The 17,131-nt window shown below is 40.7% G+C and overlaps 1 protein-coding gene across 2 annotated transcripts in view; it reads left to right on the forward strand.

Annotated features, from left to right (window-relative positions):
• The window catches only part of SLC25A12 (solute carrier family 25 member 12), a 107,479-nt gene that overhangs the window by 9,280 nt on the left and 81,068 nt on the right, over window positions 1-17,131 (forward strand). For both annotated transcript variants that reach the window (XM_007537799.2, XM_060177712.1), the window contains exon 3: window positions 16,648-16,790. In XM_007537799.2, coding sequence (XP_007537861.1) covers window positions 16,648-16,790 — 143 coding nt within the window. The remainder of the gene's footprint in view (window positions 1-16,647; window positions 16,791-17,131) is intronic.

Genomic DNA, 17,131 nt, shown 5'->3' on the forward strand with positions numbered 1-17,131 from the left:
TATAATTTTTAAATCAATATTAAATCACTAACAAAGTTTTAAATGACAGTTGTAAAGGCAAAATAAGCCACCAGAATCATTCATGGAGCTTGGTGCCAGATCCACTGCTCAGGGTAGCCACCCCCCCCTTTTATACTTGATAGGACAGAGAGAAATTGAGAGTTGAGGGGAGATAGAGGAGAGAGAAAGATACCTGCAGACCTACTTCATTACTCGTGAAGTGACCCCCTGCAGGTGGGGAGCATGGGATTGAGTCCAGATCCTTGTGCATGATAATATGTATATATAGCATAATGGTTATGTAAAAAGACTTTCATGCTTGAGGCACAGAGTCTCAGGTTCAATCCCCAGCACCACATTAAGCCATAATTGAGGAGTGCTATGGTTAAACAAACAAAAAACAAAGTCTCAATGCCTACGTGTTTGATTTTTTGCCAGAGCATTGCTCAGCTCTGGCTTATGGTGGTACTGAGGATTGAACCTGGAATCGCAACAGAGCCTCAGGCATGAAAGGCATTTGCATAACCATTAAGCTATCTCACCAGTCCGTGTTCATTTTTTAAAAATTTTAAAATTATTATATTTATGTATCCAATTATTTATTTTTCTCTTTTAGGTTTTATTTTATTTAATTAATTTTTCTCTTTTTTTGATAGTTCAGGGATAAATTGAGGTAGGGGTGAGATAGGGAGAGAGATACTTGCAACACTGCTTCACCGCTTGTGAAGTTTCTCCCTTGCAGAGAAGACGGGGGCTTGAACCTAGGTTCTTGGGCATGGGAACATGTGCGTTTAATCAGGAGTGCTACCACCTGATCCCACTGAATTGAAGTGAACGGCTTTAAATGTAAGAGCTTAGCAATTCAAAGCCTGAAATTTTAAGAGGATTTCCCAGAATAAATTGGCCTGGTATGGATCACGTAGAAGAGAATCTACAGTTTTCTGTTTTAAAGATTCATTTGTTTTTTTATAGGAGGGCCAGTCATTATTCTGGACCATGTGATTCAAGGAATCCAATTCAGGACCTCAGGTTTCAGAAGCTAACGCTTTATCCACTGCACTACACCACCCCCACCTCCTTTTTTTTTTTTTTTTTTTGCTTCCAGGGTTATTGCTGGAACTCTGTGCTGGCACTCCGACTCCATGGCTCCTGGCAGCCAATTTTCCAATTTTTTATCAGATAGGACACAGTGAACTTAAAGAGGAGGGGTGGATAGAGAGTGAGAGAGAGGATAGACACATGCAGACTTGCTTCACAGCTTGTGAAGCGACCCTCCTGCAGGTGGGGAGCGGGGGGGCTCGAATCAGGATCCTGACGCCGGTCTTTGCTCTTTGCACCACCAGCGCTTAACCCACTGCGCTACACCCAACTCCCAGCTTTCATATTTTTAAAGAATCATCTCCCTGATCTCTCTTACTTAGTACTGCCAAGATTTCTGAAGCTTTGTCTTTATAGAGTCATCATCCATCACTGAGACGAATGTTTCAATGGTGTTGGACTTCTACAACTGTGCTAATGAGTGTTTGCTGAGTCACTACTGCGTATCAGCCACTATTTGAAGTATCTTTAGGTACCATTAGTATTTCCACTTTCTAGATGAGGAAACTGAACCCCAGAAAACTTAACTAACTTGCTCAAGGGTATAGATACAGTAGTTGGAAGAAACTTAGTTTTCATGCATATTATTATTATTATTATTTTGCTTAATACTTGGAGATGCACATATATTAGCACATGTAGAATAATCTTATCTTTTTGCAAGACACTTTATTATATGGAATCAAGACTAAGTTTAGCCAAAATGATCTAATGTAGCACTAGTATGACTAGGATAATATAATGAATTGCCATATACCCATCACTTAGATTTATCTATTACTTAACCAGTCTTGCATCATTTGTAGTATAGTTGCACTAGATTATTTTGAAGTAATTTCCAGACCACCATATCTCTGCATCCATAAACACTTCAATGTGCATAACTGAAAAATAAGAACTCTGAACAACCAAACAGCCACAATATGATTACCGCACCGTAAAATACTCAACAGCTCTGCTTCCCCAGAGACTTACCCTACTACGGAAAGAGAGAGGCATACTGGGAGTATGGACCGACCAGTCAACGCCCATGTTCAGCAGGGAAGCAATTACAGAAGCTAGACCTTCCACCTTCTGCAACTCACAATTACCTTGGGTTCATTCTTTATCCCCAGAGGGATAAAGAATGGGAAAGCTATCAGGGGAGGGGATGGGATATAGAGATCTGGTGGTGGGAATTGTGTGGAGTTGTACCCCTCCTATCCTACGGTTCTACTAATGTCTCCCTTTTTAAATAATAATAATAATAAAAATACTCTGTAACACTCGGGCGGTAGTGCAGCAGTTTAAGCACACGTGGTACAAAGTGCAAGGATCCCGGTTCCAGCCCCCGGTTCCCCACTTGCAGGGAAGTTGCTTCACAAGCAGTGAAGCAGGTCTGCAGGTGTCTATCTCTCTCTCCCGCTCTCTGTCTTCCCCTCCTCTCTCCATTTCTCTCTGTCCTAGCCAACAACGATGACATCAACAACAATAGCTACAACAATAAAACAAGGGCAACAAAAGGGAATAAATAAATAAATAAATAAAAACACTCCTTAACTACATGACCTTTTAGTGTTGAAATTTCCCTGCACATTTAATTTAGTTATTATTTTTAATAGTATTTTGCTTAATAAAGCTCATTTCTTGTAGGTTTTTTTAAAGTAAATTTTATTATCTTTATTTATTGGATAGAGGCAGTCAGAAATCGAGAGGGTAGAGGGGAGATATAGAGGGAGAGAGACTGAAAGAAACCTGTAGCGTTGCGTCACCACTTACAAAGCTTTCCCCCTGCAGGTGGGGGTCAGGGGCTCAAATCCAGGCCCTTGAACTTTGTAACATGTGCCCTTAACCAGGAGTACCATCCCCCAGCCCCTCCTTGAGAATTTTATACTTTTAGGTTTGTTTTTAATTAAAAGCAGGATCAAAACCAGTTCATACATTGCATTTGATTGATCTGTCTTAGATCTTTAATATTTTCTGCCTCCTACCAGGATAAAGAGTCTTCTTCCCTCTATGACGAAAATCTTAGTATTTAATCAAGCCTTGCTAACAGTAGAGTATTTCCCTCCCTTAGGAGCTGCACCTTGATTGTCAAAGACATGATTTGCCCAGGCTTACAAACACATATATATATATGCTCTTCATAGGTTCCCATGGTTACTTAGATCAAGAGATTGAAGTATTTATTTTAAGAACAATGTAAATTAAGTATTCAACATATAGTCTGTCCTGGGAAACATTTTAGGTCCAGTTGTTGATTTTCTTGGGATCATTATTTTATTTCCAAAAATTTTTGGTCATTTTGAGAGGAAAGCTGTTTTTGGTTACTCTAGTTCATTTTTAATAGTGTTTGTTACTTGCTCTCAGTGATCAGTAAGGGACTTTATCTTACTGCTGTCCTAGGAATTGCATTGTTTAGTAGCTGACAGTAAAGAGTGGCTTATAATGAGTAGTAAGAAATGAAAATATTAAAGTGAGAAGAAAGGTATGCACACAATCTGAGTTAGAAAGACATTTCTGCAGAAAATTCTTTGCAAATTCAAATAGAAGCTTTTGCTTTTAGTGTATGTGAAGTATGTGAAGTATACAGCTCTAAGTGCCGATTAGAACCAGATGTGTGAAATCCTCTTTTCATAATGCATGAATGATGATCTGCGTCAGTGTAAGAAAAGTTCAGTGGACTGGTGGAATAGCTCACTTGCATAGCGTACTGCTTTACCATGTGTATGGCCCAGATTCTAGTCTGGTCGCTACCATGTTGAAGGAAGCTTCAGTGCTGTGGTCTGGTCTCTTTCACTTTTTCTCTCTCTGCCTCTATCTAGTTAAAATTTCTGTTTATAAAAAATAATGTGATTGAAGACCCCACCAATGTGCCCTGGAGCTTAGCTTCCCCAGAGACCCACCCTACTAGGGAAAGAGAGAGGCAGACTGGGAGTATGGACCGACCAGTCAACGCCCATGTTCAGTGGGGAAGCAATTACAGAAGCCAGACCTTCTACCTTCTGCAACCCACAATGACCCTGGGTCCATGCTCCCAGAGGGATAGAGAATGGGAAAGCTATCGGGGGAGGGGGTGGGATATGGAGATTGGGTGGTGGGAACTGTGTGGTGTTGTACCCCTCTTATCCTATGGTTTTGTTAATTAATCCTTTCTTAAATAAAAAAAATTAAATTAAAAAAAATAATAATGTGGCAGGCAGGGGGTAGATAGCATAATGGTTATGCAAACAGACTCTCATGCCTGAGGCTCCAAAGTCCCAGGTTCAATCCCCTGCACCACCATAAGTCAGAGCTGAGTAGTGCTCTGGTAAAAAAAAATAATAATAAAAATAATAATAATAACATGGCATGGGAACATCAAAAGAGTGTTTATAAGTGGTGGAGCTGCTTTGTGGTGTTTCTCCTTTAACAAGTAAGCAAAAAAGGTAATGGGCCTCAATAGTGTTGTTAAGATAATTGTGAACATGTGTGCTCAGTTTTTTTCTCATTAGAATATTATGATGGATGAATTTCATTGTTGTAAATGAGTTTGTGTGTCAGATCTGTTGAGTTTCTTGTTATGCAAAGTTCAAGGTTCTTGTGTAGTGGAAGGCATGCATTCCTGGTGAAGTCTGGTTTCTACTATAAGAACAGTAAAGTGAAGAGCAGGATGAACTTCACATACTTAACTGTTGCTTTGGCACATTATTGCTTTGGTGCATAACCTCCTCTGTATTGTTGCCACATTTCTTTTTCTATATGGGAAATACTCTATATCTGTAGCTGCTGAACTTTGTTATATTGTCATTTGAGTTTGTCATTAGAGTTGAATTTACTGGAATTGGAAGGATGTTACTGATCTTGAAATCTCAGTTCATGTTAGTGGGAACAAAGAAATTAGGAAGTTTGTTTTGACTCATGTTACAGCCATGTAGTAAACATGCAGACATGAAGTTGCCTCGACCATTCAGGACAGATCTGGTCAAATTAAGAAGAGTGGAAGTCAACCCTAAGGAAACCTTGGTTCAAAGAAAGAAAAAGAGACAGAACCACACATTCATGCCTGGAGAAAAGCAGAAAAATTCAGTAAGCCAGGATGGAAATTGAAATGTAGTATATTCCTGTGTCTCTAGGCAATTTAGCTTTCTTTCTTTAAAAACTTTGTCACATATTAAGGAGAAAACTAGAGCATCACCCTGGTCTATGCATTGCCAGAGTTTTAACTCATAAAGTCCTGTGCTACTTCCCTAGTCATTTTCTAAGCTGGTTAGAAGAACTATTTCTTTTTTGCCTCCAGGGATATCATGGGGCTTGTTGCCAACACTACGAATCCACTGATCCTGGAAGTTACTTTTTCCATTTTTTGCCCTTGTTGTGATTATTATGGTTGTTATTGCTGTTGTTGTTGGATAGGACAGAGAGAAATTGAGAGAGGAGGGGAAGATAGAGAGAAGATTAAGATAGACACCTGCAGACCTGCTTCACAGCTTGTGAAGCGACGCCCCCCTGCAGGTGGGGAGCCCCAACTTGGAACCAGGATCCTTATGCTGGTCCTTGTGCTTCCTGGAACATCACTCTGGTACATGTGCTGCCGGGAATTGAACTCAGGACCTCACTCCTGAGAGTCCAGTGCTTTATTCACTGCGCCACTCCCGGACCACATATTTCTGTTTCTTTTTTATAAAAAAAAAAGAATAACTATTTCTCCGGGGGTCGGGCAGTAGTGCATAGGGTTAAGCGCACATGGCGCGAAGGGCAAGGACTGGAGTAAGGATCCTGGTTCGAGCCCTGGCTCCACACCTGGGGGTGGGGGTGTTGCTTCACAAGCGGTGAAGCAGGTCTGCAGGTGTCTGTCTTAACCTCCTCTCTCCATTTCTCTCTGTCCTATCCAGCAACAACGACATCAATAACAGCAATAATAATAACCACAACAATGATAAAAAACAACAAGGGCAACAAAAAGGGGAAAAAATAGCCTCTAGGAGCAGTAGATTCGTGGTGTAGGTACTGAGCTCCAGCAGTAACCCTGAGGCAAATAAAAAAAAGAACTATTTCTCCATTTTTTAAAATTTATTTAAATTTATTTATTATAAATATAAATAGAGACAGAGAATTTGAGAGGGAAGAGGAGTGGGGGGGGGAGAGAGAGACCTGCAGCCCTGCTACACCACTCATGAAGTTTTCCCCCTGCGGATGGGGACCAGGGACTAGAACCTGGGTCATTGCACACTGTGGTGTGTGCACTTAACAGGTGCGCCTCTGCCTGGTTCCAGAATAACTTTTTCAATATGCGTCAGTTTCCTTGTACTCTGCTCTTCAAGATCTCATCTTTTCCCTCCCCAAACAGCTATCTTTCTGTAATTTCTGGTTAGAGAAGAGGCACAGATCGGTTACTAAGCAATTCAGTTAGTAGCACAGGGAATTAGGACCTCTTTTCTGACCCTAGTTTTCTTGACCACCAAGCTATTATCTGAGCTATTTGAGGTCAGGAAAAATGTTTTATTGATCTCTTCATCCCTCATACAAGGTGTCATATCCAGTACATAGTGCTTAAATGTTTTTAAGTAAATACAGGATAACCTGAAATATTTAATTATGGCAAGTTTTCAACTTAAGAATTAGTGTTTCTACACATACTAGCTTGGTTTGGCTTCTATTCTTAAAAAGAAGATCCTTGCTATAGCTATTGTATACTTTTTAAAGATAGAGACAAAGTGAAAGAAACCACAGCACCAGGAGGTCGGCAGGTAGCGCAGCAGGTTAAGTGCACATGGCACGAAGAGCAAGGACCAGGATAAGAATCTCGATTTGAGCCCCACTCTCGAGCCCCACTCTCGAGCCCCACTCTCTTCCCCTCCCCACCTGCAGGGGAGGGTAGATTCACAAGCAGTGAAGCAGGTCTGCAGGTGTCTATCTTTCTCTTCCCTTCTCTGCCTCCCCTCCTCTCTCAATTTCTCTGTCCTATCCAACAACAACATCAATGACAATAATAACAATAATGACTCCAAGGCAAGCATGCCTAGTTAACGTGATCTTATTTATAGCTGGAGGTAGTTCAATGTAAGTACAACATGTACTCGTATATGAAGCCCTGTTGTCCTTTTTTAAAAAATTTTTTTATTTATAAAAAGGAAACATTGACAAAGTCATAGGGCACAGCTTCGCACAATTCCCACCACCAGAACTCTGTATCCCCTCCCCTCCCCTGATAGCTTTCCTATTCTTTATCCCTCTGGGAGTATGGATCCAAGGTCATTGTGGGATGCAGAGGGTGGAACGTCTGACTTCTGTAATTGCTTCCCCGCTGAACATGGGCGTTGACAGGTGGATCCATACTCCCAGCCTGCCTCTCTCTTTCCCTAGTGGGGACAGGGCTCTGGGGAAGCAGAGCTTCAGGACACATTGGTGGGGTTGTCTGTCCAGGGAAGTCTGGTCGGCATCATGCTAGTATCTGGAACCTGGTGGTTGAAGAGAGAGTTAACATACAAAGCCAACAAATTGTTGGCCAATCATGGACCTCAAGACTGGAATAGTGCAGATGAAGAGTTGGGGGTTCCTCCATTTTGTAGATAGCTAGTAGGCATATTTTAGTTAAATTCCAGAGGGCCTATGACTACACTAGTTTTTCTTTTTTACCCTGAGCCTGAAATAATCTGATATGCAGGTGGATCCAAGTTATTGTCTGGGTAGATGATGTCATGGCTGAGAAAAGGACCAGAAAGCTGGATCAGGGAAGAGAGTAGTTCCCCAATATGGGAAAAGGGTATAAATACTGTTGACTATAAACCCTATCGATTTGATGTGCTCTGGGGCCCATAATTAGCTTAGGAGACTATGTGACCTCTGCATTCCTCTAGATCTGAGTTCACATTCTGTGGTCATAGCCCTGCTGCCTTTTACTGGGAGAAATTTTGATGAAATGTATAGAGATTCTAATCTCTTCTAAGATATATTTTATTTCTCAAGTTTCAGAAGGTCAAAGTTTTTTCAAGCATATGTGCACTGTACTCAATATACGTTTAAATACTTTTGAAAATATTTGGAAAGTCAGGGAAAACTATACAGTTTTACATTCAGATATTTGAGATGGGCTTTGAAGGTTTATTCAAGAAAATAGATCAGCTATTTTTGTTCAGATACTGTCAGCTACTTCTCGTCTATGTCTTTCACATGTCCTTAACTTCTTGCCCAGTAGGGATTTGCAGCTACTAAGTAGACATCTCTGAAATGGCAAGTGATTAACTCTAAAGTTATTTGGAGCCTGGATATAATATTTGGTTTTTTTTCTTTCTTTTTCTTTTTAAAATTTTTATTGTCATCATTGTTATTGCTAGGGCTTGGTGCCAGTACTATGAACCTACTGCTCCTGGTGGCCATTTTTTCTTTTTTTATTTGATAAAACAGAGAGAAATTGAGAGGGAAGGGGGAGATATGGTGGGAAAAAGATAGGGGCCAGGTGGTGGTGTACCTGATTTAGCGCACCCAGGTTCAAGTCCCTGGTCCCCACCTGCAGGGGGAAAGCTTCACAAGAGGTGAAGCAGGGCTGCAGGTATCTCTCTGTTTCTACCTCCTCTTCCTCTCTCAATTTTTTTTCTTTCTGTATCCAATAAGTAAAAAATATCTACTTAGAGAGAGAGAGGTAGACACTAAAGATCTGCCTCACCACTTGTGAAGTTTCTCTTCCTGCAGATAGGGAATGAGGGCTTTAACCCGGGTCCTTGTACATGGTAAAGTGTGTGCTCAACCAGGTACGCCACCACCTAGCCCCCTGCTTTCATTGAAAATATTTTTAGTTTATCTTTTGAAAAGATAGGAACAAAATAAAAAATAATTTCATGAAACTACCAAATTACTTGATAGATTAATTTTTTGCATTATCTTTATTTTTTTATTAAATAGAGACAGCCAGAAATCAAGAGGGAAGGGGGATGATAGAAAGGGAGAGAGACAGAGAGACACCTGCAGCCCTGCTTCACCACTTGAAAAGCTTTCCCCCGGCAGGTGGGGACTGGTGGCTTGAACCTCTCGGTCCTTGAGCACTGTAATGTGTGCACTCAACCAGATGTGCCACGACCCGGCCCCCAAAAGGTTAAATTTTTAGCTTAATTAACCTGAGAGACCAAAAACTTTGTTTTAAATTCCTTTTATCATTTTTAGTGTAAACACTCAAGTCATTCTGCCTGGAAAGAGGTCTGTGATTGGGAGCATAGCTCAGTGGGTCTCAGAGCAAAAGGGCCTACCTACCTGGGACTCCGGACTCCATTCTTGGTGCCACATGTCCTGTATGATGCTCTGGCTTCTCTCTTGTATGGACCTTAGAGAAGGTCTCCTAAGGGCACTTAACCTTTTCTGTTTATAGCCTTATATATTACTCTAGGCCATGTTTACTTTTCTGTGACTGCTAAAAATCATTATTATCCAGTCAGTTAAAATATGAAGTGTTGAAAGAAGTTCTTTAAAATAGATCATCCTTATTTTAATAGTATTTTAAAAATTAAACACTTTAAAAATAGCATTTATAAAAATACTTTAAGTTCAAATGTATCACCAGATTTTGATATACCTGCTTTCCTTTCTTCCTTCCTCCATTTCTTTCTTTCTTTCTTTCTTTCTTTCTTTCTTTCTTTCTTCCTTCCTTCCTTCCTTCCTTCCTTTTTTTTTTTTTTTTTTTTTTTTTTACCAGAGTATAGTTCAGCTCTGGCTTATGGTGGTGCAGGAGATTGAACCTGGGACTTTGGAGCCTCAGGCATAACAGTCTGTTTGCATAACCATTATGCTATCTACCCTCCGCCCCTTCCTTCCTTTCTTCATCTTTTTTTTTAAAATTATCTTTATATTATAGGGACAGCCAGAAATTGGAGGGTAGGGAGATATAGAAATGGAGAGAGAAATAAGACACCTGCAACACTGCTTCTCCACTCGCAAAGCTCTTCCCCTGCAGCTAGGGTCCGGGGGCTCGAACCTAGGTCCTTGCACATTGTAACGTGCACTCAACCAGGTGCACCACCATCTGGCCCCTATACCTGCTTTTCTTTGTTAAGATAACACCTAAAATGTTTTAGTATTATGTCTGTGGGTAGATTCTTCTATCATTTCTAAGCTCCCTTGCTTCTTCTGTCTGTTTAGGCAGCAGGCCCAGTGACATTGCTAAGTAATTGTCTTTAATTTACTCAGTTCTTGTGGATAAGAAGACCTGTTTTTTCCCCCCTCTGGGCTATACACTTTATCTTTCAGTTAAAATCAAGCTAAAATTGACTAGGAGAGTTGAGGAAAGCACTAGTAAAGTACCTTGGGGTAAGTGGTTCTCTGGCCTCATTTATAAAACCCCAGATACTGCAAAGCCTGTTCCAGTAAGTGTCCATGAACGCATTTGTTTTCCTTATTGGCTGCTGTAACCTTGCTGGCTTGTGCTAAGGCTGCTTGATTTCCTCATCATTTTACAGCCAAAAATACTATACAGTTCTAGTGATTTATAAAGTACAGTATACTTTCATATGTATGTGTGTGTGTGTGTGTGTGTGTACACATATGTGCTGTGTATACTGCTGGTAGTCCTGGCAGTCAAACTCAGGTATTAAATGCTTTTATGGGGAAAAAATGTACAGTTAATTATCAAATTTTGTTTACTCTAACTCTACAATGTTTTCATATTTTTAACCCTATCTTGAAATTTGTTATCTGCTAGCTAAAGAAGACAACACTCATTTGTGAACCCAACAAAGGTCACCATATCTTTCTCATCTGTTGTATTTTCTGACCTAGTATTTATTTTGCTTTTAGTTCATATATATATATATATATATATATATATACACACACACTAGAAGTCAGAACTTGGGATCCTTGTTAAAGAATGTAAACATTTTAATGATTCTTTACATATGATGTATACATTTAGTTGTTTTTTTGTATTTTGATATTGCTAAATTGACTAAAAATATTTATTTTCATTTGATAGGATAGAGAGATATTGAGAGATGAGAGAGAAATAGAGAGAGTGAGAGAGATACCTATAGCACTGCTTCAGTACTTGTGAAGCTTCTCCCCTGCAGGTGACCAGGGGCTTGAACCTAGAAGTTCTTCAGCATGGTAATGTGTGTGCTCAACCAGGTGTGCTACTGCATGGCCCCTACATTGATTTTTGAAAGGACTGAATTTGGAAGAAGCACAGTGTACAGAACATTGTATATAATATGCTATCATTTGTGTGAAAAGAGAAATGAATAGTATTGGGGCCAGGCAGTGGCGCACCTTGTTAAGTACTCACATTACAATGCGCAAAGACTCAGGTTCAAGTCCCTCGTCCCCACCTGCAGGGAAGCTTTGCAAGTGGTGAAGCAGGGCTGCAGGTGTCTCTCAGTTTCTCTGTCTCTCTCTGTCCTTCTCCCTTCTCAATTTCTCTGTATCTAATAATAAAAATCAAAATAAAATAAAAATGACTAGTATTCATAAGCATATTAGTGTGTCTTAGGTCAAACATGTTGGGTTATATCATGCAGGAAGGTATATGTGCATGAAGGTTATATCATGCATGAAGAATGAGAATGCAAAGGAGCAACTGACAGAATCTGGTAAAATTTCCCTATAAAATCTCTCTGGAAGGATATACAAAAAATTACCAAGGAAATGGGGTGGGAACTAAGTAGGAACAGAGATGGGATGAAAACTTTATTTTTTTTTACTATATACAAATACTTTCTGAATTATATATATATTGAGTTGAAACAGAGATCAAGAGGGAAAAATGAGATAGAGTGGGAGAGAGAGAGAAACCTGCACTACTGCTTCATCACCCATGAGCTTCCCCCTTCCCTGCAGGTGGGAACTGGGGCCTTGAACCTGCCTCATTTGCACTACTGCCTGACACCTGAATTATGTTTTTTCTTTTTAATTAAATTTTAAAAAATATTTATTTATTCCCTTTTTGTTGCCCTTGTTGTTTTATTGTTGTAGTTATTATTGTTGTTGTTATATGATGTCATCGTTGTTGGATAGGACAGAGAGAAATGGAGAGAGGAGGGGAAGACAGAGAGGGGGAGAGAAAGACAGACACCTGCAGACCTGCTTCACCGCCTGTGAAGCGACTCCCCTGCAGGTGGGGAGCCGGGGGCTCAAACCGGGATACTTAACACCCGTCCTTGCACTTTCTGCCAGTTGGCTTAACCCGCTGCGCTACCGCCCGACTCCCTTAATTATTATTTTTTTATTTTTATGTATTTATTGGATAGAGACAGCCAGAAATCGAAAGGGAAGGGGTGATGGAGAGGGAGAAAGAAAGATAGACACCTGCAACACTGCTTCACCACTTGCAAAGCTTTCCCCCTGCAGGTGGGGACCAGGGGCTTGAACCTGCTTCCTTGCGCACTGTAATGTGTGCACATAGCCAGGTGCACCACCACCGTGCTTTTTTTATTTAACAAAACATCATAACATAAATAACTAAATCCTCAGACTTTCCACAGAGGGAGACATCGTGTGTGTGACGTAATTGGCAGCTAGACTTCACAGCCTGGACTTTTCTTAAATCCTAACGGTTTCACCTTGTGCCTTTCTCACTGTGTAGTTATCGGCCTGCCTCCACTTATCTCAATGGAAACTCCTTTATACCCCCCTCCCCTTATTCTTTTTATTTTTTTTTGGCGTGGGAGGAGAGTGTGGAGACTGAACCTAGGCCTCCCATCATGAGAAGCTACTGAACCTGCCCCACCCCACCTATATTGTTGATACTCTACCATTTGGGTTTCCTCGTTATCATAATCTAGAGAACCGTTGGGGGATACTGAGGTGCTTAAGGTTTTACTAAATTATTTAGACGACAAAGGGGGAAAAATACCAGACAGTAATTTTGTTTTCGATGGCTTACTGCTCTAATTTCTGTGGGTGTGAGTCATGCCTACCTTGCATGCTGGATCCCCATCATCTAGTGAATGAAAAAACTGACATTACAGACTTGACGGATGAATTGGAGTTAGGAGAAGAGCATTAAAAAAAAAATTATTTCTTTATTGGGGAATTAATGTTTTACATTCAACAGTAAATACAATAGTTTGTACATGCATAACATTCCCCAGTTTCCCATTTAACAATACAACCCCCACTATGTCATTCATCATCCTTCATGGACCTGTATAGGAGAAGAGCATTTTGGGAAGAAAGGATAGCTTGTCCAGAATTCAGAGTCTGACAGAGGTATATGAAGACTGGAAAAAGGTCAGTTGGGTTGAACTACAGTGAGGAATGTTAAAGATAAAGGCAGAAATACATCATATAGGACTTTATAGTTTTTTTTTTTAATTAAGGAGAGTAAAAAACAAAAACAAAAACCAAAAACAAAACGAGGGGCTAGGCGGTGGTTAAGCACACACCTGGTTAAGTGCACAGGGACCCAAGTTCAAGCCCCTGCTCTCTCATCTGTAAGGGGAAAGAAAGCTTCACGATTGGTGAAGGGTTACAGGTGTCCTGCTGTCTCCCTTCCTCTCTGTCTCCCCTCCTTTCTCAATTTCTGCCTTTCTCTATTCAATAATAAATAAAAATATTTAAAAAAGTTAAAAAGCAGTAAAAAAAAAAAACCCTAAAGATTTGAAACATAAACAAACAAAAAAGAAACAAACACATTTTCTTCTTTTGAGTAAAGGAGTTAGTTGAAAAAAATGATAACAAAAATATACAAAAAGGAGGCCAGGTGGTAGCGTACCAGTTGAAAATGAAGTTTACTTTTAAAGTCTATTGATATGTAACTTTCTCCTTCCCTCCAGCTCCACCTCATGTATATGGTACATTTCACATACTACTGTCATTCATATTCTAGCTAGTGGTTGACTAGTCATTCAATTTAAATTCTAATTTTAGACTTCCTAGTGTCACTTCCACTCTCCCGTATACCTTCTTCCTCTCCTGCATGCCCTAATCTCTGGTGGTTATTGATCTTGGTAAAGCATGTCCGATTAGGTCATCTGTATACAACAAAGCAGCCAGAGAAATAACTGAGCTGTTAAGAGTGTTGCACTTGTATGTCTGAGGTTCCTGGTTCGATTTCCGGCACCACTGTTGGTTTGATAGCTATTCCTCCATCCCTCCTTTCCCCTTCCCTTCCTCTGTCCCATGTGAAACTTACTCTCATATGTAATAAATAAATCTTTTTTTTAAAAATGAACAAGGTAGAAAAGAAGCACTTGACAGAAAATGATAGAATCTACTCACTTTTTAGGATCAATACCAGTTTTTTTTTTCTTTTTCCTGTGTTTGTATACAAATTGCTTTGAAAAGTTAAAGTCTATCTAGTCTTTATTTTATAGATGTGTGAAATATTCAGAGGCCTAGAAAGAGAATGAGGGTACACAGGACAGCCAGCAGATTGGGGTATGCCTGCCTCCCAACCCAGTACCCAACCCCAAACCCCCCTTTTTTTTTTTTTTTTTCCTCCTCCAGGGTTATTGCTGGGCTCGGTGCCTGCACCATGAATCCACCGCTCCTGGAGGCCATTTTTCCCCCCCTTTTGTTGCCCTTGTTGTAGCTTCGTTGTGGTCATTATTATTGCCCTTGTTGACGCAATTCGTTGTTGGATAGGACAGAGAGAAATGGAGAGAGGAGGGGAAGACAGAGAGGGGGAGAGAAAGACAGACACCTGCAGACCTGCTTCACCGCCCGTGAAGCGACTCCCCTGCAGGTGGGGAGCCGGGGTTCGAACCGGGATCCTTACGCCGGTCCCTGCGCTTTGCGCCACATGCGCTTAACCCGCTGCGCCACCGCCCGACCCCCAAGTTTCGTCTAATTCTGCATCATCCTTTAGTTTTATTAGCAAGATTGTGTATTTCTATGCATGTGGTTTAATCTTCCTCTACCTCTTCCCAATACGCCAATTCCATTTCAGGTTATTTATTTTATTTACCAGAGCACTGCTCAGCTCTGGCTTATGGTGGGTGGTGTGGGGAACTGAACCTGGGACTTTGGAGCCTCAGGCATGAGAGTCTTTTTGCTTATCCATTATGCTGTCTACCCCCAGTCTTATTTGTTACGTGCTTGCCATTAATTTTAATTTTAAGGTTTCTCAAGTTGTGTTTCCCCCTTCCTCCATCCCCTTCTGGAAAACCTCTGGGATCGTGTTATCCCTTTACATTCAGGTCTTGATCACCTTGACTGTACATTTACTATTTTTCATTGTTCTTGTATCTCTCCTCTTCTCTCTATATAGAGAAAATCCAATTACTCTTAGTCTTCCGCTGCCCCCAACCACTGCTCCCTGCCAATTTTTTTTTTTTTTTGCCTCCAGGGTTATCGCTGGGACTTGGTATGACATTACAAATCCCCTGCTCCTGGCGGCCAATTTCCCCATTTTATTGGTTAGGACAGAGAGAAATTGAGAGAGGAGGGGAAGGTAGAGATGGGGGAGAGAAAGACACCTGCAGACCTGCTTCACCACTTGCCAAGTGATCCCCCTGCAGGTGGGGAGCCGAGGGATCTAGCCGGGATCCTTGTGCAAGTCCTTGCTCTTTGTACTATATGCACTTAACCCGGTGCGCCACCACCTGCCACCACCTGCCACCACCTGCCACCACCTGCCTAACCCCCACCCCCAACTTCTTCTTCTTAAGTTTTTATTTATAAAATGGAAACACTGACAAGACCACAGGAAGGGTACAATTCCACACAATTCCCACCACCAGAACTCCATATAACATTTCTTGTTCTTTAACCCTCTGGGAGTATGGACCCAGGGTCATTATGGGATGCAGAAGGTGGAAGGTCTGGCTTCTGTAATTGCTTCCCTACTGAACATGGGCGTCCACAGGTCCATCCATACTCCCAGCCTGTCTCTCTTTTTCCTTAGTGGGGTGGGGCTCTGGGGAAGCAGGACTCCAGGACACATGGTGGGGTCGTCTGCTCGGTCCCCCACCCCCCCAATTTCTAATGAAGACTTTATGGATTTGTCCATTGAGGATCTTTTTTTTTTTTTTTTTTTTTTGAGACAGGGAGACAGAGGCAAAAGAGATGAAGAGATGGAGTGTGAAAGAGACCACAGGACAAAAGCTTCCTTCAGTAGGGATCAGGCTAAAACCTGGGTTGCACATTTGGCAAAGCAGCACACTATCCAAGTGAGCTGTTTTGCCCGCCCTCGGTGGACACTTCATGTAAATAGGATCATACAGTATGTGGCCTTTTTGTGTCTGGCTTCTATAACTTACAGTGCTCTCAAGGTCCATCCATATTGTCACTTATCCCATCATGGTACAGTGTTTTTGAATTTAATTTAGATACATTAATGAACAAAGATTCCTTTCCCTCAAGTGTTGCCTCCACTGTACTGAAGGAAGCTTCAGTTTTCTGTTTCCTTGCCCTCATTCGGTCTCTGTGGAAAAAAAAAAAGTGGGCTCAGATGGTAAAACCCTCCTGATGACCATGAAAAAAAAATCCTTCCTTTGTGACACATTTTATGAATAGTTGGGAGATGATAATAAATGCTTTTTTTACTGTCCAGATAAAATTATGTTAATTTTGATAATGTTCTTCATTTTCCTTTTTATGAGAGATTTGTTGGTTATAAAGTTATATTGAATAATTTAAAGTATACATTACCTTTTTGCTTTTTAGTATGCCAGTACTGAGGTCGATGGAGAACATTACATGACCCCCGAAGACTTTGTCCAGCGCTATCTTGGACTGTACAATGATCCAGATAGCAATCCGAAGATTGTGCAGCTCTTGGCAGGAGTCGCTGATCAAACCAAGGATGGGTAAAAACCTTTATGCATTTTTTTTCCAAAATAATGTTCTGGAATACCTTATTTAAAAATAGAAAACCACAAGTGACCTGTGACCTGTTTAGACTTTTAATTTAGTAGGCTATATATTTTCCTTGGAAACTTATAAAAACAGTTTTCTGTCATCAACCAGGATATTGGCATTTATTTCTATCTTTTTTTCTTAAAGATTTTTAAAATATTTATTTATTCCCTTTTTGTTGCCCTTATTGTTTTATTGTTGTAGTTATTATTGATGTTGTTGTTGGATAGGACAGAGAGAAATGGAGAGAGGAGGGAAAGACAGAGGGGGGGAGAGAAAGATAGACACCTGC

This window comes from Erinaceus europaeus, chromosome 18 (assembly GCF_950295315.1).
Source record: "Erinaceus europaeus chromosome 18, mEriEur2.1, whole genome shotgun sequence".
NCBI classification, from domain to species: domain Eukaryota; kingdom Metazoa; phylum Chordata; class Mammalia; order Eulipotyphla; family Erinaceidae; genus Erinaceus; species Erinaceus europaeus.